General features: G+C 41.6%; 1 protein-coding gene across 1 annotated transcript in view; it reads right to left on the reverse strand.

The window, feature by feature from the left end:
- Window positions 1-3,741: 3,741 nt before the first annotated feature.
- Window positions 3,742-26,477, reverse strand: part of LOC103100135 (uncharacterized transmembrane protein DDB_G0281039-like) — a 32,654-nt gene continuing 9,918 nt past the window's right edge. The window contains exon 3 of the mRNA XM_007488939.3: window positions 3,742-4,410. Coding sequence (XP_007489001.1) covers window positions 3,920-4,410 — 491 coding nt within the window. The 3' untranslated portion in view covers window positions 3,742-3,919. The remainder of the gene's footprint in view (window positions 4,411-26,477) is intronic.

Consider the following 26,477-nt stretch of genomic DNA (forward strand, 5'->3'; position numbering starts at 1 on the left):
CTATGATAGAAAGTAAGGGTTCAAAAGAGAGAGGGGAGGGGGGGGAGAGAGAGGGAGAAAGAGAGAGAGAAGAAGAGAGAGGGAGAGAGAGAATTTTTGTGTGTGAAAGGGAGGGAGAGAGAGAGAAAGGGAGAAAGAATTTTGTGTGAGAGAAAGGAAGAGAGAAAGAGACAGATAGACAGACAGACAGACAGAGACAGAGAGAGAAAGAGAGGGGGGAGAGAGAGAGAAGAAAGAGAGAGAGAGAGAGAGAGAGAGAGAGAGAGAGAGAGAGAGAGAGAGAGAGACAGAGACAGAGAGAGAGACAGAGAGGGAGGGAGAGAGAATTTTTGTGTGGGAGAGAGAGGGAGAGAGAGAGAAAGGGAAAGAGGAAGGGAGAAAGGGAGAAAGAGAATTTTGTGTGTGTGAGAGAGAAAGGAAGACAGACAGACAGACAGACAGACAGAGAAAGGGAGAAAGAGAGCGGGAGAAAGAGATCGGGAGAGAGAGAGAGAGAATATCCCACCCTTTATTTAGCCTTTGAAATGAGACCATTCTCAGATTCTACCATATTGTTTCAAGCCCTTGAGTGCTCCCTCCAATCCCTAAATGGGTAAGACCTTGTAGAGGCCGCCTCAGGAGCAGGGACTTTGGCTGTTCCCTAGGAGACTTAGTGCGCAGATGGGAGGGGGAGGGAGGTCCCTGCTCCCAGGCCCTCCCCCCCTCCTCTCTCTGTGGTGACTGGCAGCTGCCCTGGTCCCGCCAAAAAGTACATGCCGTACTTGGCAAGCCCGGGACCTGGAAATTTCCTTTGTTCTCAGCGCCTGGAGGATGGCCGCCCAGATAGAGTTCACCTTCCCGCCACACACACACACACACACACACACACACACACACACACACACACACACACACACGAATGTGCACACGTGCAGACATACACACAGACACACACAGACATAGATACACATGGACACACGCAGACATACAGAGACACAAACACATGTATACACATGAACACACCCATGCACACCCATGCACACCCATGCACACCCATGCACACACGCACACACAAAAGGAAAAAAAATAATTGTGAATGAGCCAGGAGAATCTCCCCGGGGAGCTGGAGGTCCTGTGGCTTTCTGAGTAGGGGGAGCCGGATGTGAATGGGGGGTCAGGGGGGCACTGCTACCCAAGAGCTCCAGGGAGCCAGTGCCCCTTCCTTTGAGCCAGGGCCCAGGACCCGCTGATGGGCGCCCCTGAGCCAGGCTCCTTTCCCAGAGAGCGGGAATGGGGTCGAGACAGCGCCATGATGGAAGGAGCCGGATGTGCAGTGAGGAGGGGGCAGGGGCGGGCCTCATTCCAGAGGAGCCCTCGGGCACATCCGTGTCTTCCTCAGATTCTAGGATTTAGGACCAGAAGGAAGTGGGGAGGGGAAGGCCGAGGCCTAGAAAGATGAGGGGGTTGTCTGAGGCTCCGACTCAGAATTTGAATCCATGGCCTTTGGCGGTAAATCCAGCGGTCTTTCCTCCACACGTCTGTGCCCGGCCAGGGGGTTGCTGGTGGGGTTCTGGGGGAACCCTTGGTCCAAGGGAGGCCTGCGTGTGGCATTGGGGGGTGCAAAGAGAGTGTGAGAAGCAGGAAGCGAGCCAGTCCCTGAAGCGCTTCTCAGAAGGATTTCCAGTTGGCCCCCCCTGGGTTCCCGACCTCCCTGCCTGGCCACACAGGAAACCCACCCTTAACGCCAGCACACTTACACCTGCTGGGGAACCGGCAGCTGGAGAAGAGGGGCAACGTTGTCTCTTCTCTCCCCATACTCATCCCATTGATATGGGGATGGGGGGGTGGAGGGCATTCAAGACAAGACACTGCCCAGCCTCAGTGTACTTACCTGCAAAATGGGGATGATGCTAATAACATCTACTTCACCAGGGCAGCCGGTGAGCCCTGAGTGAGGAAGACCTAAATTTAAATCTGGCCTCAGACACTTTTTTTAAAACCGTTTCTCTCTGACTTAGTAACAACTCTAAGACAGAAGGCAAATAAGGACTTGCCCAGGGTCACCCAGCTAGAAATGATCGGTGGCTAGATTTGAACCCAGGACCTTCCATCTCCAGGCCTGGAGCTCTATTCAGAGCTGCCTTGCTGCCCCCTTATACTTACTAGGTACGTGACCCCAGTCCCTACTACTTTTCGGGTGGAATTTGGGCCTCTTCTGCTTTCACTTGGAAAGAAACTGCCCTGGGTCATCTGTTTTGAGAGTCTAGCCAGTTCCCAATGTGGGGAAACTCTTCCTTCCATCCCCCTCCCTCCCCTTTCCCTCTATCCCTCATGCCTGGAATTGAAGTCATTTGGACTAATAAGTGAATCATTAAGAGCGTGTTATATGCCTAAGCACCTGTCCTATGCTGGGCGCTGGGGATAGACTAACCCTCCCTGGTTAGCCACTCCCTGCTTCCCACAGGTGAGGGAGAGAGGAGGCAGGGTCTCAGGGAAGGTGCAAAGTCCAGGGGACCCTTCGGGATGGGTCCGAGGGAGAGCAGCCAGCTTGGGCTGGGGGGGAGATGCAGGGAGATCCATCAGTCAGAGCTGGGTATCTTTCAGGCAGTGCAGCAGGGCAAATGGCAAGGTCTGGCTGTCCAGAAGGGACCAGGGGAAGGCATTTCTACTTGTGAATTCAAGATTCATTTCCCCAAATGGGACGTTGCCCTCAGAAAGAAATCCCAGAAGCCCTTCTTTCTCCCAGTTCATCTAAGAGACCCTTCTAATTCAACTCTGTCATTTTATAGAGGAAGAAACTAGAACGTGGGGTGGTGGGAGAAAGATTTCCCTACAGACCCCCTTGAGACTAGAACCCTGGTCTCCTGACTCAGTTAGGGGTTCTCTCTATCTGGCCACACTGCCTTTGTTTACCATCTCTGAGGGCCCTCATCTTTCCCTGCTGCCCCCCCCCCTTTTTTTAGGCAATGGTGGAATTTTAGTTGGGACTTAAAGCCAGGAATCTCAGTGGTCTGAGCCCAGGAGCAGAGGTGGGAAAGTATTCTAGGCATGAGGGACAGTCAGAGAAAATGCCTGGAAGCCAAGAGATAGAGTGTCTTGTTCATGAACAGCCAGGAGGCTGGATCTGAGTATGTGATGGGCAGTGAGATATAAGAAGACTGGAAAGGGAAGAGGAGGCTAAGTTATGAATGGCTTTGAATGCCAAACAGAGCATTTTGGGGGTACTTTATACTAGGGGCCAGAGGGAGACATTGGGAGTATACTGGAGGGTAGGGGTGATGAGCAGAATTTCTCTTTAGGAAAATCACTTTAGTGGTGGAACAGAGAATGGATTGGAGGAGACTAAATAGATATAAATATTGCTCTACTCTATAGTATCTATTTTATATGTAATATATGTTGACTTAGTAAATCAATTTCCCATTAGAGTTGGAAGAGATTTGAGCTATCCTGTGTACTAGCTCTCCTCCCTCCTCCATTTTACAGATGGATAAACTGAATCCTAGAGGAATGAGTATTCCTACTAGTTCACATTTCCCTAACGCTTCATTTACTTTGCATTTTCCACACCATCACATCATGTGAGTTTGCAGCAGAAGTATTAATATGTCCATTTTACAGATGAAAAAAATGAGTTTCCAAGAGATTAAGTGACTTGCCCGTGGTCACATAGCTAATGAGAACCCAGGTTCTTCAATTCTTTTCCCCCTACCTTGTACAAACAATTTGCTGAAGGATTAAGACAATGCATGAGGCACCGTGTCATCTTAATAGACCTTTTAATGTTCAGAAGTTAGTACACTTGTCCTTGATGTATAGGTCCCGCTGATACTTGCTACTCGAATCTTGGTCACCTACCTTTGGTAGAGCTTGCTGAGAAAGGTGGCTTTCTTGGAGGGGGTGGAGGGTGCCTTTACTTCCAGGGCTTCTTTCTTGAATGTCAGTGTCTGTATGGGAACTGCTGATACCCTGGGTTGTATCTTCTAATGGTGAACATTTGAGGAAGATTTCTTGGGAGGCCACACCTGCTACAGTAGTGATTGACCATGGTAGGTTCATGATGATGACAAGTTCTTCTTGAATGGCAATGTTCATTTTGCTGTTGAATTGAGGAGTGTTTATGGGAAGACGATATAGAAGGAAGAAAGTGAACCTCCTCCAGACCCTGAAAGGTACATTTTCTGGTTTTCTTTTCTTTTGAAGAATTTCGATGTCTTGGAGAATCTAAATGTTGTAGTGAAGGGCAGACACACTGGGTCTTCTGCTGCATCTGTTCTGGTTGTGGGCTCTGCTTATGATGGTGGTGGTGGTGGTGATGGTGGTGTCTTCTTCTGGGAAGATGTTGTTCTCTGTCAGGTTCTACAGGGAGGTGGTGGCCTGTGTGTGGCAAGTCAAAATGATGCTTTTCTTTGAATCCACTGGAAGGAATTCCTGGGAAAGAAATAAACCAGACAGAACCCTATGTTTATCCCAGGTCAAAGAGGACTAAGGGCCGGAAGAGGATTGGACTGGATGATTTCTGAAGTCCTTTTCAGCTCTAATGCCCTGGAGAGGGAAGTGGCAAACTACTTTAATATCTTTGCCAAGAAAACTCTATGGACAGTTTTGGGGTCCTCTTGTCCACAAAGTCACAAATAATTGGACATGAATAAGCAACTGAAAAACAATAACCAATGGGTTTCCATGAAAAAATATGTATATATAGATATAGATATATTTACACCCTTACCTTCTGTCTTGGAATCAATACTGTGTATTGGTTCCAAAGCAGAAGAGCATTAAGGGCTAGCCAGTGATGGCAAACCTTTTAGAGATGGAGTGCAGGGCTCTGCCCCTACCTCACCACCCAGACCAGGTGCTGTGCCTGCCCTGCCCCCCCAGACTGAGTGCCATGCCCTATGCTACCCACCTTGGATCTCCCCCATTTCCTCTTACCCTAGACAAGGAAGGGAGGAAGTGCTTCTATTAGGCTGCTGGGCAGAGGAGGAGAGGAAATGAGGAATGTCCTCAGGCACATGGAGAAGGGGAGGAGAACAACTCCTCCCCAGTCTCTCTGGATTTCTAGTAACAAATTCTGGTGGACAACTGTAGGTGTGCTCACAGAGAGGGCTCTGTGTGCCTTTTTTGGCATGCATGCCATAGGTTCTCCATCAGGGGGCTAGGCAACAAGGGCCCATGGTCATACAGCTAGGAAGTCTCTGAGGTCAGAGTTGAACCTAGGACCTCCTGTCTCCAGGCCTGGCTCTCAAACCACTGAACTGCCTAGCTGCTCCCTATTTTTTTTTAAGTAAATACTAAATGTATTGAGTCCTGTACCATTCCTATCAATACCATCCATCATTTTCTGATCACAAATAATACTTGTCTAAAGGCAGTCTACAAATGTGTTTTCCTCTGTAAAGCTCTGAACTCTGCAATTAACAGATCACATCTCCATTTTTGTTTCAAATAAAATAAGAGACCATTTAGACATTGCCAAAAATTGCTACTTCAAAATGGTTTTGTCTGGATTTTGTTTTTTAGTCCTAGGTTCTTCTTATTTCACCTAACCTGGAAATGAAGTGACTATTCATGGGCCCCCATCTCACTGCTGTCTACCATGGAAGCTTTGACCTTCTCCATTTCCATTCTAGGCCAGTTTGTGTGCACCCACCATTAGGCAGCTTCATGGTCCCCTGCTCCTAGGGGCTTGCCATATTGGTCTTGGACTTAATGTGGGCACTTCATAAGCTTCAGTTTACTGTAGTTTGGAACTCCTGAACTCAAGCAATCCAAGAGCCTCAGCCTCTTTAGTATCATTACCAGTAGTATCTACCTATCCCTTAACTATCACCCCTCTGTCCAAGAAGCTGTAGCATGTACAGTGGCCACACCCTGGTAAAACCATCTTGGAAGATGGACTAAACCAGACTGAGGGCAAAAGACAGTCTTCAAACCCATCAGTGAGTTAGGGGCATGTTTACCCCCAAGCATGCGAAAACTTCCCCAATGGCCATGAAGGCAGCTGAAGCAGGAACTTTGGAGTTGCTTAGAGCTTGGCCAGATGTCAGAGATACCAAGGTCATCCACTGCATTCTGGGCCATCGCCAGTTGTCTTGACTTTTGTCTTGCTACTGGACTGTGATGGCTCTGGAAGCGAGAGTAAGACTGAAGACTTTGTCCAACTCTGCCAAGACATCACTCCATGAAGCATCATTCCTCTTTGAAAATGAAGGATGAACAACAATGTTATTGAGCATTGCAGGCAGGTGCTATCACATCTGGCTAGAACTTGTTTTAAGAAAATGCCAGTTTATATTCCCATAAGCTTTGGAACATGTGATCATCAGAGTTGCAATTTCCACCAGAGACTTAGATAAGGCAAACATTTCTTTTGCTAGATAATGTTCTCCCAAACTGGTAACCTCTCAGTAAGATGAGAATTGTATTCTATTCCTTTTACTCCTGGAGACATAGAGTCATATTCAAATTATGGACAAGGTTGTATGTCATAAGATTCCAGATTTAGAACTAGAAGGAGACTTAGAGTCCATTAAGTCCCTGATGAGGAGACTTTGTCACAGAGAAGTGACTTGCCCAGTATCAGCAGTTAGTAAATGTTTGAGGCAAGATTTGAACTTAAGTCGTCTTGCCTCCAGTTCTGGGATTTTCTCTACTATTCTCTCATCTGACAAGGACCCACGGTCCTCCAGTCCTAATCCCTGATAGTCATTGATCAACCTAGGTCAGTCAGTCAATAAGCATTTATTAAGCACTTATGGTGTTTCAAAAGAACAGCTAGATGACACAGTGGATAGAGAGTCAAGCCTGGAGTCAGGAAGACCCGAGTTTAAATCTTACAGCTCTATGACTCTAGGCCTGGTTGCCTCAGTTTCCTCACCAAAATGAACTGAAGAAGGAAATGGCAAACTACTCCAGTATCTCTGCCAAAAAACCCCCACCCTTAAATGGGGTCACAAGAGTCAGACACAACTGAAATGGCTGAACAACAATATTCCAGGAATTGCACTAGTGTTGGGGAGGCAGAAAGAGTCAAGAGTTAGTAGTCCCTGTCCTCCAAGACAGCACACAAGCAAATATGTATCAAAAACTCTATACAGGACAAAGAAGAAGTAATTAAGAGAGGAAAAGCCCTACGTTTGAGAGGTTAGGAAAGGTTTCTTGTAGAAAATGAGATTGTAGTTGGGACTTAAGGAACTCCAAAGAAGTCAGGATGTGGAGATGAGGAGGGAGAACATTCTAGGTATGGGATGCATATCCCATATGCCAGAGAAAAAGTCTGGAGTCAAGAGATAGAGTGTCTTGTTCATGGAATAACTAAGAGTCTTATGACATTGGACCTAAGGGTATGTGAGATATAAGAAGACTAGAAAAGTCTAGGCTATGAAGCCTATGAATGCCAAATAGAGGATTTTCTGTGCTATCTTGGAGGCAATTGGGAACCATTGGAATTTATTGAGTAGGAGGGAGATATGATTATACCTGCATTTATTTATTTTTTTATTTTAATTTATATTTTAGATTTTAAAGAGTTTTTACATTTATAAACTTTTTATTTATTAATTAATCTAGAATATTTTTCCATGGTTACATGATTTATGATCTTTCTCTTCCCTTCTCTTTCCCCTCCCAGAACTGACAAGCAACTCCATTGCATTTTACATGTATCATTGTTCAAAACCCATTTCCATATCATTGTTTGCATTAAAGTGATCATTCAGAGTCAACAACTCTAATCATATCCCCATTGAACCACGTGATTGAGCCTATGTTTTTCTTCTGTGTTTCTTCTCCCACAGTCCTTTCTCTGGATGTGGATAGCTTCTTTCTCAGAAGTCCCCCAGAATTGTCCTGGATGATTGCATTGCTGCTGGTAGAGAAGTCCATTACATTCAATTGTACCACAGTGTATCGGTCTCTGTGTACAACATTCCCCTGGTTCTGCTCCTTTCACTCTGCATCAATTCCTAGAGGTTGATCCAGTTCCTATGGAATTCCTCCAGTTCATTATCCCTTTAGGCACAATAGTATTCCATCACCAACAGATACCACAGTTTTTTCAGTCATTCCCCAGTCAATGGACACCCCCACATTTTACTTTTTTTTTTTTTTGCCACTACAAAGAGCACAGCTATGAATATTTTGGTACAAGTCTTTTCCCCTATTATCTCTTTGGGATACAAACCCAGCAGTTCTATAGCTGGATCAAAGGGCAGAAAGTCTTTTAAAACCCTTTGGGCACAATTCTAAATTGCCTTCCAGAATGGTTGGATCAATTCACAACTCCACCAGTAGTATATTAGTGTCCCAACCCACCTGCACTTTATGAAAATCACTTTGATTGGTTGTTATCCTTCATACCTGAAGAGGACCAAAATGATATCACTGTTGATATTTTTTGACTAGAGCATAAACTAGATTTAAGGGAGGCAGAGTTGCACAAAGCCATTGGCCTCACTCTCTCTTCCCTAATCCTCAAAATCCAGTGCAGGAACAAAAATCAAGATGACTGATGATGGTTCTGGTTGCAATGGAAGACCTTGGCTTCTTTGATGTATGACCAAGCTCGAAGCACTCTACAGCACTTGCTTCCTGCCACCTTCATGGCTGTTGGAACAAATTTTTCTCATCTATCCCTTCTGCCAAGGGATATCTTCATATGCCTGAGGTAGAAACTCCTCTAACCCACCAACGGATTGGAGGCTGTGCCTCAACCTGGTTTAGCTTTTCTGCCAAGATGGTTTATCAGAATGTGACCACTACACATGCTACAGCTTCTTGGTGTCATAGGTGAGAACTGGGTGGCAAGTAAATGACAAATGAAGAAATTAGTTTTCCCTGAACACCCTGGATCAGTCAGTGACTGAATAGAGGGTAAGTTAGTGTAGGGAGAGATTTGAGACAGGTACCAGCAAGCTACTTCAGTAGTTCAGATATGAGTTGATAAGGGCCTGCACTAGAGGATGACAGTGAGTAGAGGATGAGACCTAGTTTGGAAATCTCAAGAACCAAGAGGATAATATTGCCCTCTACATTATAGGGAAGGTTGTTAGGGGGAAAGATAATGGATTTGGTTTTGGACATGTTGAGTTTAAAATGCCAACTGACCATCCAATCTGAGATATCTGAAAGGAAATTGGAAATCTGAGATTGGAGATCAGTAAAGAGATTGGATCAGGTTTGGTAGATTTGAGAATCATCAGCATAGAAATGGTAACTAAACCCATAGGAGCTGATGTCACTAAGTGAAGTAGTATAGGAGAAAGACTAGACTAGGGTCACTTGAACAGATAGAGGAGTGAGCTTCAGTAAGAAGTAAGGGTGCTTTATCATATGAGATATGATTGAAGGAGAAGATGAGGCAGAAGGCATATGAGTTCTGTGAAATGAGGAAAGGGAAGCAGAAGGAGCTAAGGATTTCTGTAGAATATGAGGCAAGGTCCTCAGGCTGAGATGGAGAAGGAGCCAAGGGTGGTTTGAAGAGGGATGAGAAGGTTTGGAAGAGTTGTTGTGGACAGTGGAATAATGACGATGAGGGAAGTAGAGTAGGGTTGCCTATCAGCCAGTGAGGGCCCCCTTGAAATTGTATAACAAATTTATAGTGGACTCAATCAAAATATTTGCATGATAAATAGCAGTGTCATAAACAGGTTGTTCATTACTATTTGTCCTTCCCTGTCCTACTATTGAATCATTGCCCATATGTGTTCCTGATATAAACATTTTTTTCTGCTTGAGTAGTTGTATTGAGAAATCTATAATTCCCTGTTTTTGTTTTTGTTTTTTAGTTCAGTGAGTACTCCAACACAGCAGTTCAGTATTTGATTCTTCTCTTTTCTGGGGATGCTTCTTTCTGTTGCCTCCTCTCAACTGCCTCTGCTGGTACCTCTTCCAGGTCCATATGGCTTCTCTTGGTGTCCCCTTCCCCAGATCTATGTGACTTCTATAAATGATTCTTCTATTAGACTGGCTGAATTAACTTTTCTTTTTATTTTGAGGTTTAACTTTATGTGAGTATTCTCTTACAATAATGAACAATATAGGGAAATATATTTTGCATAATACAAGTATAAGTCAGAAAAGAGAAATAAATAAATTATCAAGTTAAAAAGTTAGTTCAGGTGAAAGTCAGGCTGAGAGACAGGAGGTCCTGTCCTCAGACACTTCCTAACTGTGTGACCCTGGGCAAGTCACTTACCCCCCATTGTCTATCCATTACCACTCTTCTGCCTTGGAACCAATACAAAGTATTGATTCTAAGATGGAAGGTGAGGGTTTAAAAAGACAAAAATTAAATAGTCCTTGACCTCAAGGAATTTATGATTGATCAATCAACATTTATTAAGCACCTATGAGTCAGGCATTGTGCTAAGCACTAGGGATCCCCAAAAAAAGACAAAAGACAATCCTTGCCTTCAAGGAGCTCACAATCTAATGGGGGAAGACAATATAAAACAAACATATGCAAAGTATATATAGAATAAAATTAAATTTTAGTGGTGGAGTATACAAATGAGTATATATGTAAAATGAAATATGCATCCTATCTTCCTTCTAAATTGTGGACTTTCTAAAGGCAAGGACATTGTTCTAGCTAATCTTTATGAGCTAATAATAAGCTAGATTAATAAGCTAATTTACCAGCAAATAATAATTAGAGATAAGAGGTCTCTATTACTAGATCTCTCCAAAGATCAATGCTTGATCCTGTGTCATTTTATATATAAATATATATTATTTTAAACCCTTAACTTCTATCTTGGAATTGATACTTTTGGTTCCAAGGCAGAAGAGCAATAAGGATTAGGCAATGGGGGCTAAATGACTTGCCCAGGATTATAGAGCTAGAAAGTAGCTGAGGCCAAATTTGAATCCAGAACCTTCCATCTTTAGGCCTGGCTCTCTATCCACGGAGCCACCTAGTTTCCCCTACATATCTCATTTTATCCCCACAACAACCCACTGAGATAGGAGTTAACATTCTAATTTTACAAATGAGGAAATTTAGGTTAGACAGTTTTGTCCAGGATTCCACATTTAGACCAATGTAGAATTGGAAATGCCATCTTCTCAAGGTCAGCATTCTAGTCACAAGGCTATACTGATTCTACTATTAAGCATCCCCTCTGTGTGAGGCACTGTGAGCATCAGCTGAAGGATTAGGGATGTTTAGCCTAGAGAAAAGCAGACTTAGAGGGGAAGAGGTAGTTGTCTTAAAAGTTATGTCTTAGGGAAGAGAGATTAATTTCATTCATTTAGGTCCTCGAAAAAAAATCCTTCATCCTTCTGTTCTCTCTCTCTCTCTCTCTCTCTCTCTCTCTCTCTCTCTCTCTCTCTCTCTCTCTCTCTCTTTCAACCCTTACCCTCTGTTTTAGAATGAATACTGTGTATCGTTCCAAGGCAGAAGAGTGGTAAGAGCTAGGCAATAGGGGTTAAGTGACTTGCTTAGAGTAATACAACTAGGAAGTGTCTAAGTCCAGATTTGAACCCAGGACTATTTCCTGTCTCTAGGCCTGGCTCTCAATCTATGAACCATCCAGCTGCTCCCCATTCTGCTGTCCTTAAGCCATTGTCCTATATCTTTCCTCCCTTTTCCTACCAAACTTCTGGAAAGAAGTAACTAGACTGGCTCTCTCTTCTTTAGCAGCCTTCTCATTCCTCAAGCCCCTGCCATCTTGATTTTTTCCCTAGCACTCTACTTACTATTCAATGGAGACCATGCTTTCCAAGGTCACACGTGACCTCCTCAACAACTTTAGAGTAGGCATGACATGGTGGGAAGAAGCAATGGCTTAATGTTGGGAAAGATCTCAAATCAGAATCCTAGCTCTAACCTTATCCAGTCCCATGATTTGTATAATCATCCGTTTGTAGAAGACTTCCAAATTCTCTTTTATCATGTGGAAAAGGAATTTATATTCATATTTATAGTATATAGCAGAGCCCTGATGTCTTTGCTGAGTCTGTCTTTTCTTTTCAATTGTCTGATAACCCTTGGATGACCAAGACTGCATCTCAAACTCATCAGATCTAAAACTGAGCTTATTTCCACCTCCTCCCAACCTCCAACCCCCATTCCTCCTAACTTCCTTATTTATGCTGATGGTGCCACCTTCCTCTTAGTTACCCAACCTTTGACTTCCTCCCAAATATAGTGATTCACCAAATCGTGTTGCCTCTACCAACATCTCATGTCTGTAGTCCCATTCCATCTACTTGCACTGCTACTATTCTCAATGACATCTCCTTGGAACAATTGTAATTGCCTTGTAACACGTCTTCCTCTTTCAGGCAGTTTTCAGATGCAGAAATCAAAGCCATATATAGCCATGAAAAAATGCTCTAAATCACTCTTGATTAGAGAAATGCAAATGAAAATAACCCTGAGATACCACTTCATACCTATCAGATTGACTAATATGATAGAAAAGGAAAACAATGAATGTTGGAGAAGACGTGGGAAAATTGGAACATTAATATGCTATTGGAGGAATTGGGATCTGATCTGCTCCAGTTATTCTGGAGAGCAGTGTTCAAAGGACTCTAAAACTATGCATACCCTTTAATCCGCCAATACCATTATTCAGTCTGTATTCCAAAGAGATAAAAAAGAGAAAAGAACCTTCTTGTACAAAAATATTTATAGCAGCTCTTTTTGTGGTAGGGAAGAATTGGAAATTGAGAGGACATCCACCAATTGGGGAATGTCTGAACAAGCTGTGGTATATGGTAGTTATGGAATACTATTGTGCTATAAGGAATGACAAGCAAGATGATTTCAGAAAAATCTGGAAAGAGTTACATGAACTAATGCAAAGCAAAGTGAGCAGAACCAGAAGAACATTGTACACAGTGACCACAATATTTCTTGATAAACAACTATGAATGGCCTAGTTATTCTCAGCAATACAGTGATCCAAAATAACCCTGGAAATTCATGACAAAAAAAGGCCATCTGCCCTCCAAAAAAGAAATGGAATCTGAATTCAGACACATACTAAATTTAATTTTGTTTTTTCTTTTTTTATTTGAGAATTCTTCCACAAAATGACTAATATGAAAAAATGTTTTATATGATTACACATGTAAAATCTATATGAGATTTCTTGCCCTCTCAGGGAAGGGGAAGGTCAGGGGGAGAGTGAGAGTGAGAAGGTTGGAAGAAGGGAGAGAATTTGTAATTCAAAACTTTAAAAAAAAATGAATGTTAAAAATTGTTTTTACATGTGAGAGAGAAAAATTAAATACTATTTAAGTCACCCTTTTCTAATCTATATACTGATTTCAGAGCAGTTTGATCTGATCATATCCCTTTATTATTTTTAAAAATTGAATTTTTTTCAGAGAACAAAAATCTGCCTTCCTTCCCTGACCCTTCCCCAACGCCTCATTGAAAAAAGAAAACAAAACAAGCCTCTATAATCAAGAGCCAGGCAAAATAGATTCCTTGACTAGTCAAGCACAAAAAAAACCAAACCAGACTATCTCCACCTGTACCCTGACTCTACCACCTCTCTCTTAGGAAGTGTGTAATATGTTTCATCATAAATTCTCTGAAATAGTGGCTGGTTGTTGCAATTCTCTGAAATAGTGGCTGGTTGTTGCATTGATCAGAGCTTTTTGAAATTGTTGGTCTTTACAAAGTTACGTCCCAATCCTATTTACAAAAACCATCACTTACTGTATTCCAGATCTGACATTTTCTAGCTCTAAGTTATTGATACATCATATAAACAGTATCTCTGAACCTGTTTCCTCATATGCAAAATAGGGAAACTTTAATTATCCTACTTACCAACTCACTACTTGTCCCTTTTCCCACTTGCGTGCTTTTGGACACCTTAAAACTCCCATCAAGAATGGTGGTCTTGTACCATCTCTCTTCCTGGAAGTCTTTCCCTTCCTTCTAGTTCTGGCTTAGATACTGCCTTCTCTGCTAGTGGAGCCATGATTCCATCTCTCCCTGTGTTGCCCTCCCCAGAGACAGCTGCTGTTCTATCCTTCTAACCAAAGCCTCTAGCAACCATGTCCTGGAAGAGCTAAAAGCCCTAGCTTTGGAACTCCCATTGGTGTCTATTGATCCAGGCCTCCCACCATGCTTCATTCCAGCCATCTTTCTCAAATGCTGCCCTGTTGCTGTTGTCGATGCTTTGTTGGCATTGTTCAGTGATTTTTCATTCCTGTCCAAGTCTACATGACCCCATTTAGTGTTTTCTTGGGAGAGATGCTAGTGTGTTTTGCCATTTCCTTCTCCAGCTCATTTTACAGATGAGAAAACTGAGGCCAACAACAGGGTTAAGTGAGTTGTCCAAGGGGTCACACAGCTAGCAAGGCCAGATTTGAACTCAACAATAATGTTTAATGGTCAGCTGGTGGGTAATGTAAGTAGGAAACGCTTTTTAAGTTTAATCTGAGTTGTTAACATTTTCTCCATCACTTTTCAAAATCTAGACAATTAAAAAATAAAAATAAATCAAGTCTTGATTTGTAGACAATTCCTGAGGTATAAACACTCACACAGAAGGAACCTTAGAGATCCTTTATCCCAAGCCCCATCATTTTACAGTTGAGAAAACTCTATGGCCAACACACATTGGGTGACTTTTTCAATGCTGGATCTGAACATCTGCCCTCTGACTTAGATTCTAGAACTAAGACTCTTTCTACTATGTCACATCCCTCCTTTATGGATCCACTCACCATCCTTGTGACTTCCCAAACCAAAATTCCCTTTCCTGGCTTCTACTTCTGGATATGAGCTATCTCCCTCTATCGCTGATGAAAGGGGCACTCTCTTTTTCTCCATTTGTATCCCTCCCCCATAGTATGTAGCTCAGTGCCTAGCATAAAATAAGCCTCTGATAAATGTTTTTTGATTCATTTGTTCATCTTTAAATCTCTTTCATCAACCTCTTTTTGGGCTTCTTCCACACTCATGCTCTCACTTCAATTTTTTTTTTCTATTTGTATACACTTGTCTTATATTCTCCCTCCCCATACCCCTATTAGGACAATGGCTTATTTGCATCATCTTTGTGTCCCCAGTGGTTGGTCACAATATAGTACAGATAGCAGATTTTTTCAATGGACCTATGATTTTATTGTTGCAAGGAGCTTTTAGTAAGGAAGTTCCATCTGCCAAGGCAGATTAACTCTGAAGCTTATAGTTAGAGAGTTGTATGGGAAATTGAGAAATTAAGAGATATGTGCAGTATTACACAACTGGCATGTGTCAAGACTAGAATTGGGTTTTTAGGTCTTCTTGAGTGAGAGGGCAGCATTCTAACGACCACCTCATGCTGACACCTCAGAAGATGTAATCGTTATTATTTTCAGTCACATCCAATTCTTCATATCCCCATTTGAGATTTTGTTGGCAAAGATTTTGAACTCGTTTGACATTTCCTTCCTTAGCTCATTTTACAGATGAGGAAACTGAGGCAAACAAAGTTAAATGACTTGTCCAGAGTCACCCAGGTAGTAAGTGTCTGAGGCTAGATTTAAATTCAGGAAGATGAATCTTTCTGACTCTAGGTTTGGCACTCAGATATATAACAAATGGTTATTGAACAGAACTGAATGACTCCAAGCACTGTTTCAGATGAATTGTTTTTCAGGCATTTTTCAGTTGTGTCCAACTCTTCATTTGGTAACAGGGTTAAATGACTTGTCCACAGTCATACAGCTAGTAAGCAATTTGAGTGCAGATTTGAATTCAGGTCTTCCTGATTCTATTCACTGCGATACCTTGCTGCCCTAATATTTCAAAACATTATTAAAATTAATGCATAGGGGAATAGCTGGGTAGCTCAGTGGATTGAGAGCCAGGCCTAGAGATGGGAGGTGCTAGGTTCAAATCTGGTCTCTGACACTCCATAGCTATGTGACCCTGGGCAAGTCACTTAATCCCCCTTGCCTAGCCCTTACCACTCTTCTGCTTTGGAACCAATGCACAATAGTGATTCCAAGATGGAGGGTAAGGGTTTAAAAAAAAATAAAATTAATGAAAAGGATAGAGGTTTGGCAAAGGAAGGAATAGTATACAAATAGTAGATATTTTTCCAGGGCTCTGACAGCTGGGCAGCTTTGATTGAAGCCACATAGCCATGAATGAAAAATATCCCAGTACCTTTATACCCCAGAGAGTATGTGTAGTCCTTTGTGATACCTTTATCTAGCTCCTCACTTTATTTTAGATGACTACAGACTGAAAAATGGGGCTTGCCTCTCCCAAGTCCCCCTCTGCCCTAGTTGTGAAGTTCTACAATCAGTGGTCCCAAGTTTCAACTCCACCTAGGATTTTTGATACCTCTATAACCTTGAGCAACTTATCTAGGCTTCTGGTTGGTTTCCCAACCTCAGATCTCTCCTACTCAAGTTCATCTACTCAGTTCTCAAAGTGATCTCTCTAAAGAGAAGATCTCACCATATCCCCTCCCCTCTCACATTGAAAATATTCCTATGGTTCTCTGCAGAATTGAATATAAAATTCTCTGTTTGACTTTTACAGCACTTTACAACCTCACCCCTTCTTGTTTTTCTGGACTATAGAGACTTTACTCCCCCCTCCCACATATTCTGAGATCCAATGACACTAGTCTCTTTGCTATTACTGACACAAGACCCTTCTTCTCCCAACTCTGGGCATTTTCATGGCTATTTCCCATACTTGCACTGCTTTCCATCTTCATCTCTGGCTCTGTTTCCCTGGCTTTCTTCAAGTATTTACTAAAATTCCACCTTCTGAAAAGAAGACTTTCCCAATCTCCCTTAATGCGACTGCCTTCCCTCTATGTTTATCTCCTATTTATCTGGTCTCTAACTTGTTTGTGTGCATGTTGTTTGCATGTTGTCCCCTCCATTCTCTTATTGATTGTAGGTTCTTCAAGGGCAGGTTCTGTCTTTTGCCTTTCATTGTATCCTCAAAGCTTAGTATAGTACCTGGCATGTAGTGGGTGCTTTATAATGCTAGTTGACTTGACTGAACTTCATTCAGCCTCTGTTTTCTATCTGTGAATGAGGGGTTAGACTAGATGTAGCTAGATGTTAGGAGCCTCAGAGGTCCCTTCCAACTCTTAATCATGATCTCCAGATCTTATATCCAATTAGAGATCATCAGATTTGGGTTGGGGGACTTTAGGGATCTTCTTGCTCAATCCTTTCATTTTACAGGTCAGGAAACTGAGGCCCATGGAGATCAAATGAGCTGCCCAAGATCACACACTTAGTAAGTGGCATATCTGGGCTTTGACTTTAAATCTAGAACTCTTTCCAAAGCATCATCCTGCCCTTCAATTCCATGAAGCTTCTCCACTCTTTTTGACCATGTCTCCATTGCTCTGTGATTGTGAATAATCTCTTCCCCCTAAAGCCAGAAACTGTAGATAACTCCCATACCCAACCTTGCCTATCACTTAAACAAGGGAAAGTTCAACCTGCATAACAATCTCTTTTAGATGCAGCTTTTGAAGGTTCTAAGGGAAAGGTTACAGTAGTATAGCCTCCTTTCATCATCTATCTTTTCCAATAGATTGTCTCCACTGACATCCCTTTCTACCTCTAATATTCATTCTCTCCCTATCTCCTAGTTCTTTCTGCATATAAATACGCTATCTCCAACATCCTTATAAAGCCTGATCCTACTATATCCTAATGCTAACATCTTATCTCTCCTTTCACACCAAGCTGCTAAAAAAGAAAAATCCATCTACATATGCTGCCTCCATTTCTTCTCCTCTCATTTCCTTCTCTACAATCTGGTTTCCATTTGACCTCATCACTCAACTGAAACTACTCTTCCATAAATTACTATCAATCAATCCCTCAATTGCTAAACCTGATGGATTTTTTTCAATCTACTACTACTTCAGTCAGTCAATAAATTGTTAGGAGCCTACCATGTGCTAGGCATTTTGCTAAATATTGGGATTACAAAGAAAGACAAAAATCCCTGTCCTTGAGGAAGAGTTCCAATCTAATAGGGAAGATGTTTAGTTTCTCTCTCTCCATATATGTATGCATGTATGCATATATATATATATAAACAAGTTATATAACAGATAAATGATGCATAATCAACAAAAAATGAACTACAATTAAGAGGGATTGAGAAAGGCTTCCTTGTAGAGGGTGGGCTTTTTAAAATATTTATTTATTTTATCAATTACATGTAATAACAAATATCCACATAAATTTTCCCAAACTATATGATTCAAATTGCTTCTCTTCCTCTGTTTCCTCCCTGTTTCCAAAGCAGGCAAGCAATTCTATTTGGGTTATACATGTATTATCATGCAAAATATATGTCCATATTGTTAATTTTTTAAGTGAACCCAAACTCCAAAACAAAAACCCAAATAAACAAGTAAAAAATTATATGCTGTCATCTGTATTCCAACTCCAACAGTTCTCTCTCTGGAGGAGGATAGTATTCTCTCAGAATTATCCTGGATCATTACATTGCTGAGAGTAGTTAAGTCTTTCATGGCTGATCATTCCACAATATTGCTGTTACTATGGACAATGTTCTCCCAGTTCTGCTTATTTCACTCTGCATCAGTTCATTCAGATTTTTCCAGATTTTTCTGAAATCATCCTGCTTAATATAGCACTATAGTATTCCATCACCAATATGGAGCACAATTTATTCAGCCATTCCACAATGGATGGATATCTCCTCAATTTCCAATTATTTGCCAGAGAGTGGACTTTTTAGCTAGGACTTGAAGGAAGTCAGGGAAATCAGGAGGCTTTTTGATCTCCCCACAGTACTTGACACTATGACACTGTTGTCCACCTTCCCCTCTCTTGTATATTCTCTCTTCTCTGGGTTTTTGTGATGCTGTTTTGAGTTGGTTCTCCTCCTACTTATCTGAATTTTCCTTCTCACTCTTCTAAGTCTAGATATTCCAGGCTCAGGCCTAGATCCTCTTTTCCATCCTTCATTTAGTCAGAAAGCATTTATTAAATGCTTACTATGTGTCAGTCAATATGCTAAGTCCTGAGCATATAAGGGAGGGCAAAAACAATAGTTTCTATCCACAAGGTGCTCACTCTCTAAAGAGGAAGACAACATATAAATAATAAGGTATATACAAAATATATTTGGCATAGTTTGAAGGTAATCTCAGAGAAAAGGATTCTAGCAAATGGAAGTAGCGGGACATCAAGATAGGTCTCTGCACAAAACTGGATTTGAGTTAAATCTTGAAGGACATCAGGGAAACTAAGGTGTAGAGGTGAAAAAAAGGGAATTCTGGGCATGGAAGATGGTCAGTACAAAGGCAAAGAGATGAGAAATGGAGTATCATGTATGAAGGACATCAAGGTAGTCAGAGTAATTTGATTGTAGAGTATGGGAATGGGAACAAAGTATTAGAGGACTGGAAATAGGAAAGGGCCAGGCTAAGAGAAGATTTAAATGCCAAACAAAATATGTCATCTTTGATCTTGGAATTAATAGGGAGCTATTTGAGTTTATTGAGTAAGGAAGTAACATGGTTGGACTTTCAGGAAAATCACCTGGCAGGTGGATGGAAGATGGATTGGAGTGGAGAGAGATCTGAGGCAAGCAGTCCTGTTAAAAAGCTATTACAATAAGGGGCACATAGGTGGCTTAATGTATAGAGGTCCTGGGAAGTTCTGGGTTCAAATATGACAGATACTTCCTAGCTGTGTGACCCTGGGCAAGTCACTTAACTCCCAGTTGCCTAACCCTCACCACTCTTTTGGAATCAAAAACTCAGTAATGATACTAAAACAGAAGGTAAGGGTTTAAAAAAACCAAACTATTACAAAAGTCCAAGTGTGAGGTGTTGTAGTCACTGAATATTAATAAGGAGGAAGAGAAAGAGGAGGAGAAATCCATAAACTTTACCAGATTCCCAAAGGAACCCCATAACCCCAAAATATTAGACCCCCCTGCCCTAAATTAAGCCTTTCCAGATTCACATTCCCTATTTACTTCCTCCTATTTTTTTTGTATTTATTTGGTATCTATCTTTTATATTTATATATTTTTAGATATATATTTATATATTTATACCTCTGACCTGATAGAATGTGAACACCCTGAGGATAGGGACTGTTTCATTTTTGCCTTGATCTCCTTAATGCTTAGAATAGTGCCTGGCACATAAATGCTTATATATTGTTGGACTATTTTCTATGGCTGAAAAAAAATTCACCATTCAGTGGCCACGTTTTTGTTGAGGAGCTTCTCTAGTCCTCGGATGACAAAATGTATGGAGTCTGAAGCCTGGTCGCTGTTTGAAACTTTTCCATCTTTAAGAACTTCCAGTAGAATATGTATTCTTTTTGGAATGACCGTAGAGAATTCCAAGGTCTCCTCCACTTCTAGTTAAGGCATCAGAGGGCATCAGGAGAGGACCCAGGGGGCAAATGGACCAGCTCAGCTGAAGTCCTGAGGTACTTAGAAGGAGGGAGTATGTGTCAGGTAGGTCAAACTGCTACTATTGTTTCATCCATCATATCTTCTCAGATACCAATGGACCCTGAACCTAGGTGCCTTGGGAACATCAGTGCTCTCCAGACCATTGATCCTATGTCCCACACAGTCATACTTCGATGAGAGGTCACTGGGGAGAGGTAACCTACTTTCCTTGTCTTTGCCTATATCAACTGTTGACTAACTGCCATATAGATCCAAGAGCACTAAGGATAGCAGCATCTTCTTACTCCCATCCCAGACCACTGGCTCTGCTTCTAGCCATAGCCATCTTCTCATAACAATCATCTAAGGAAGCAATCCCTATGGAAATGTGGTGGATACTACCACCATAGCTACTGAAGACCCAGAAAATCAAGTTCTTGCCACCAAGGTCCTTGGAATTGTCAAATGGATTAACATCAGGAAATGATGTGATTTTTTTTTTTCAGTGTGGATGACATGAGAGCTGTTGCTTTGATGCTACATCCCAAGGACCCTGGGATCAGGCTCTTTCCATCTGACCTGTATTTGCAACCTTCTATGTGTATTTTCTCCTCCATTAGAATCTAAATCTAAACTTCTCTGAGAGGAAGGGCTATTTTCTATTTGTATCTCCAGAGTACTTTGCACAAAGTAGGTATTTGATAAATGGTTTTCATTTATTCATACATTCATGCATTCTTTGTCAGCTGCTTCCATCTGAAAGCCTCACTGAGAGGCTGATGTACGATGTTGAAGAGTTACATGAAAGAAGGCTAGGTTCTCCACCTTGATAGCTGCCTAGTGAAGTAGAGTTCTGACTCTAGGAAGATTGACTCTTGCCCTAGTTACTTTCTGGCTGCATGACCTAGGTGGGGGGAAGGATGAAGAGGAAGCATTTTCCAGGCACAGTGGACATTCTGTACAGAGGTTAAGATTGTTGTGCAGAAGAGCAGGGGAAGTAGTTCAGTTTGGTGGAACCAGAGAATGTCCAAAAAGGAATAATGTGTAATAAATCTGTAAAAGTATATTGGTACCAGATTGTAAAGGAATTTCAGTGCCAAACAGAAAGGTCTGTATTGTGGAATATCATTTGTGAAAGCCTGCCTGTTTCCATGTCATACCATTAACAAAATGTCCTGGAAACACATATAGATTATTCTTATAAGGCTTTAATAGAAATGGGAGAGTTAGACACATGGGGCAGCAGTGGAAAGAATGTCAGGCCCAGGGTCAAGAAGACCTGAGCTCAAACCTGGACTAAGGCACTTTCTAGCTGTGTGACCCTGGACAAGCCACTTAACCTTATTGGTCTCAATTTCCTCACCTATAAAATGAGCTGGAGAAGGAAATGGCAAACCCCACCAATTTCTTTGCCAAGAAAACCCCAAATGGGGTCACAAAGTGTCAAACATGACTGAGCAACAACAGGCACATAGATCAGTCATTACTGATGTAGTTTTAGTTGTCCATTTTTGATACTAACAAAGGCTTCATCTCTCTTATTGATTCTTTGGCAGTTTTAAAATTGTATCGTCTCCAGAATGATCTCTGTTTGGAGAGTGTGGGTAGTGGGGAGCCAGTCCTTCTCGTGCTATAGAAATTCCCCTCCATTTTCTGGAATGTCTATGCCTAGAACCTTCCATGCTAGAGAATTCCATAACCCATTCTATATTTCTCCAGATCTTCTCTATGATATCAGAAGTGGGAAACCAATGAGATATGCTCGAGCAAGACCCCACCCATCCCTATTAAAATCCATGGTTCTGACCTGCTTCAATTGCCCTGGTAGTTGGGCTGCCTTAGGGTGAGGGTTATCCTGGAATGGGTATGGCATACCTTATGGCTCCAGTTTTGGAGGCATTGATTCCTACTCCCAATGCGTGCTTAGTCTTGGAGGTGTCTGTTCCCAGGCCCCAGTTCTGCCATGGTTGAGTAAAAAAGACTAGCCATCTACCACAGTAATTAGGAAGAGTGACTGGAGAGGTGCAGCTGCCCATCTTTGAACTTCCTTCTTCTTCCTGCCATGGCCCAGATATCATTACACTCAAGGTGACTTCTCTGGTTTTATCCTTCCCTGTTCCTTAGCCCTCTCTTCTGGATACTCCTCCACCCTCTTAAACCTCAACATAAGAAAACATTTGTCTATAATAAAGGCCTCTTGATTTTAGCATATCTGGCCAATTTGACTCTTGTTTGTAAACCTCTTAAATCTTACAAATAGCTGTAACAGTCTGGGGCACCATCTATATTATCTTTAGTACCATTCTACTTTCCTATATAATACATTTGGGACTATGGTGTTAAGAGTTTAAATATGGTTTCTCCATTGTCTTTGTTGGGGAAAAGAGTATGTTACAGAATCCTTTACAGAGATTTTCCCATTTGGCTATTTTCTTCCTTCCAGGTTCATCCTTAAAGGTCCTTTGCTAGGCTTTCTTTAAATGTATTTTGTCCTCCATAACTTCATTGTTTTCATAGGATGATACTACCTGTATTCTTCTACTGTCACCATCTAGAGCCTTTGATGCTCTTTGATATATCTCTGCTTAGCAAGGAGATTGGGTATTGGCTGGCTGAGACACTTTTTTTGGTTCCTTTGCTCTCCTTATTGTGGTGACTTATTTATGTTGGTTAAGTTTTCTTAGGAAATGATATGCTTCTGATGCTATATATCTCATTCTTCAGATTTTAATGGAATGACTCTCAATAAGAGTCAACCATATAATATGGCAGCCAAAGAAGTGAATGCAATATGGGGTTGTACTGAGAATCATACTGTTCAGGACTAAGGAAGATGAGATTTCCTTTGTACTGACCACACGCGGGATATTGCATTCAGTTGAAAGTGCCATTTTTTTAAGATAAAACACTGAATAAATTGTGTATCTAAAGGACTGACATGATGACAAGGGCCTTGATTTCATTCCATATCAATCAGTCAATAAATGTTGTTGTTCAGTTGTCTGATCCTTCATGATTCCATTTGGGACTTTCTTGGCTAAGCTACTGAAGGACTTTGCCATTTTCTTCTCCATCTCACTTGAAGTCAAGAGGGTTAAGTTAATTTGCCTAAATCACACAGCTAGTAAGTGTCTGAGGCCAGATTTGAATTCAGGAAGGAAGATGTGTCTTCCTGATTCCAGGTGCAGCACTCTATCCACTGTGCCTCTTTGCTGCCTCCAACACGTATTTATTTATTTATTTATTAACTCTTACCTTCTGTCTTAGAGTTGATACTAAGTATTATTTCCAAGGCAAAAGGGAAGTCAGGGCTAGGCAATTCAGTTGTGACTTGCCCAAGGTCACACAGCAAGAAAGTATCTAAGGCCACATTTGAACCCAGGCCCTCTCAATTCTAGGCCAGGCTCTCTACCTACTGAGGCACCTAACTGCCCTGATTTGCCCAGGGTCTCAAAGCTAGGAAATTTAAACCCAGGACCTCCTGACTCTGGGTCTGCCTCTCAATCCATGGAGCCACCTAGCTGCTCCCTCCCAACATTTATTAAGCACTTACTATGTACCAGGCATTGTGCTAAGTGCTATGAATACAAAAAGAGGGAAAAGACAGTCCCTGCCCTCAAGGAATTTACAATCTAATAAAAATTACTTGCAAGAACTGAAGATGTTTAACCAGGGGAAAAAAAAACAAAAACAAAAACCCAACCCAACAACTCAGGGATATGTAATAGCTGTCCTCAAATATTTAAGGACTATCATGTGGGAAAGGATTAGACTTACTCTGTTCTCTCCAGAAACCAGCACTATGAACCACTGGGTGAAAATGACAAAGAATTAAAGGGAAAACTTCCTAACACTTTAAGTAATATCAAAGTATAGCGAGCTGCTTCGGGAGGTAATGAATTCCCCTTCTCTGGAGTGCCATTGTGTATTTTTTGTTTGTTTGATTTTGGGGCTGCCTTAGCTAAAGAATTCATCATGGAGGGCTATGCCTATGGGAGATGAGCTTGTCTGGCTCAACTAGACTGATGTGATAACCAGTTGTGTTGGTTATATCGTAGGGGAGATTTGTGTTGGGTTAGGTGCCCTCTGAAGCCCCATCTAAATCTATAATCCTTTTAGCCTTTCCCCAATTTTCTCCATCAATAGCTTGTTTAAATAGTAGAAGGATGGACTTGTCTTGATTATGCGTCCTATCTTCTTCTAGCTTTTATTCTTCAAATTTAGTGTTAGAACTTGGCTCAGGCAAGTCCTTAGTTTACCTGGATACAGACAGCGGATGGGGAAAACCCTCCCACTGTAACAAGTAGGCATTTTCTGGTCATTAAACTACAATCAGTTTCATTTTTTAATGCTGTTATATCCCATGTTTAGCACCTCTCAACTGTCTCCAAAGAAAGTACTTGAGAATTTCACAGTTAGGGTACCAACACAAAGTTCATACTTAGGAGTGGTATAAAAATGCTGTGATTCTTTCTGCTTCTTTTTCTACCACTCTGACATTATCATTTTGAAGAGGCAGGAGGCCTTGTGGGATTGAGGTCTATTGTGTATTTTTTGTTTGTTTAAGCTAAAATCTATTTATCCAAGACCTATGCCCATGGGAGATGAGCTTCTTGGAACCTAGCTACCCTGATGCCCAGGAAGTCAACATAATTTATTTTTAGAATTTTTACCTGAAACCTACTGGAATGGCATAAGCAGAACTTGCTGATACACAAACCCAAGGCAATCTTCATGCCATGATGTATAGAAATTCTTTTACATACTTCTGAAACTTCCCCCAAATCTCTTCCTTGTCATCCTCCCATAGAAACCAAAAGAAAATCATTGTGGTGCAGTGCAAAGAACACTGGAGTTGGAAGCAGAAGACTTGGAATCATATCCTAGATCTACCACTTAGTGTCTTTGTGACTTTTAAAACTTAACCTCTCTCAGTCTCAGTCTCCTCATATGTAAAATGAGACATTTGGGCCAGACATTTTCCAAATTCCCTTAATCTAAGTTCCTTCCCATTATAAATCTAAAATGCTTTTGCGATCTGGAGAGGCAGCTGGTGGCAGAGTGGATAGAGCCCTGGACTAGGAATCAGGAAGATCTGAATTCAAATTTAGACTCAATCACTTTGTGACCCTGAGCAAATCACTTCACTTCTGTTGGCTTCAGTATACTCAACTATAAAATGGGGATAATAGCACCTTTTTTGAAACATTGTTCAGAGGATCAAATGAGATAATATACTGGTGGTAGTTCAGGCATGTCTAACTTTTTGTGACACCATTTGAGGTTTTTTTGGCAAAGATACTGGAGCTGTTTGTCATTTCTTTCTCCAATTAATTTTACAGATGAAGAAACTAAGGCAAACAGGATTAAGTGACTCTCCCAGAGTCACACAGCTAGGAAGTGTCTGAGGCTAGATTTGAACCTAGGACCTCCCATCTCTAGGCCTGGCTCTCAATCCACTGAGCCACCTACCTGCCCCCAAATTAAATCACAGATTTTAAGATGACAAATTAATCAATTAAGAGGTAGGGGGGAAAAAGAAAGAAGGAAATAATGAAGAAAATTACCAGTATGGAAACTACAATAGAAAACCTAAAAAAAAAATCCATAAAAGCAATGAATGGCAGACTTATTAGAGCCCAAGAAAACCACAGGAGCAAGTACATAAACCTGTTCTACTAAGCTTGAACCCTACCAGTGGGAATACATGCAGTAGGCTTGTTCCAATGGGAACAAGAGATAGGAGTGAGATTTCTTTTAGGTACAACAGTATGGCTTTAGGGACCTGATTCCCTGTGGGTTTCTGCTACTGTCCCCCCACCCCATCCCTGTCATATGATGTTTATTTATGGGGGAAGTCTTGTACGTAGACTTCTTCCCAGTGGCTGCCTGAAGTGTTAAGTGCCAAGAACACTATAAGCTTTTATGTCACAATGTTGGTGACAGTTGTATTTTTTTATTACACTTTTAAAAAAAATTTAAAATCCTTACCTTCTGTCTTAAAATTAATACTATGTATTGGTTCTAAGGCAGAAGGGCAGTAAGGGCTAGGCAGTGGGGATTAAGTGACTTGCCCAGGGTCACTCAGATAGGAAGTGTTTTATTA

The sequence above is a fragment of the Monodelphis domestica genome, chromosome 3 (assembly GCF_027887165.1).
Source record: "Monodelphis domestica isolate mMonDom1 chromosome 3, mMonDom1.pri, whole genome shotgun sequence".
NCBI lineage: Eukaryota > Metazoa > Chordata > Mammalia > Didelphimorphia > Didelphidae > Monodelphis > Monodelphis domestica.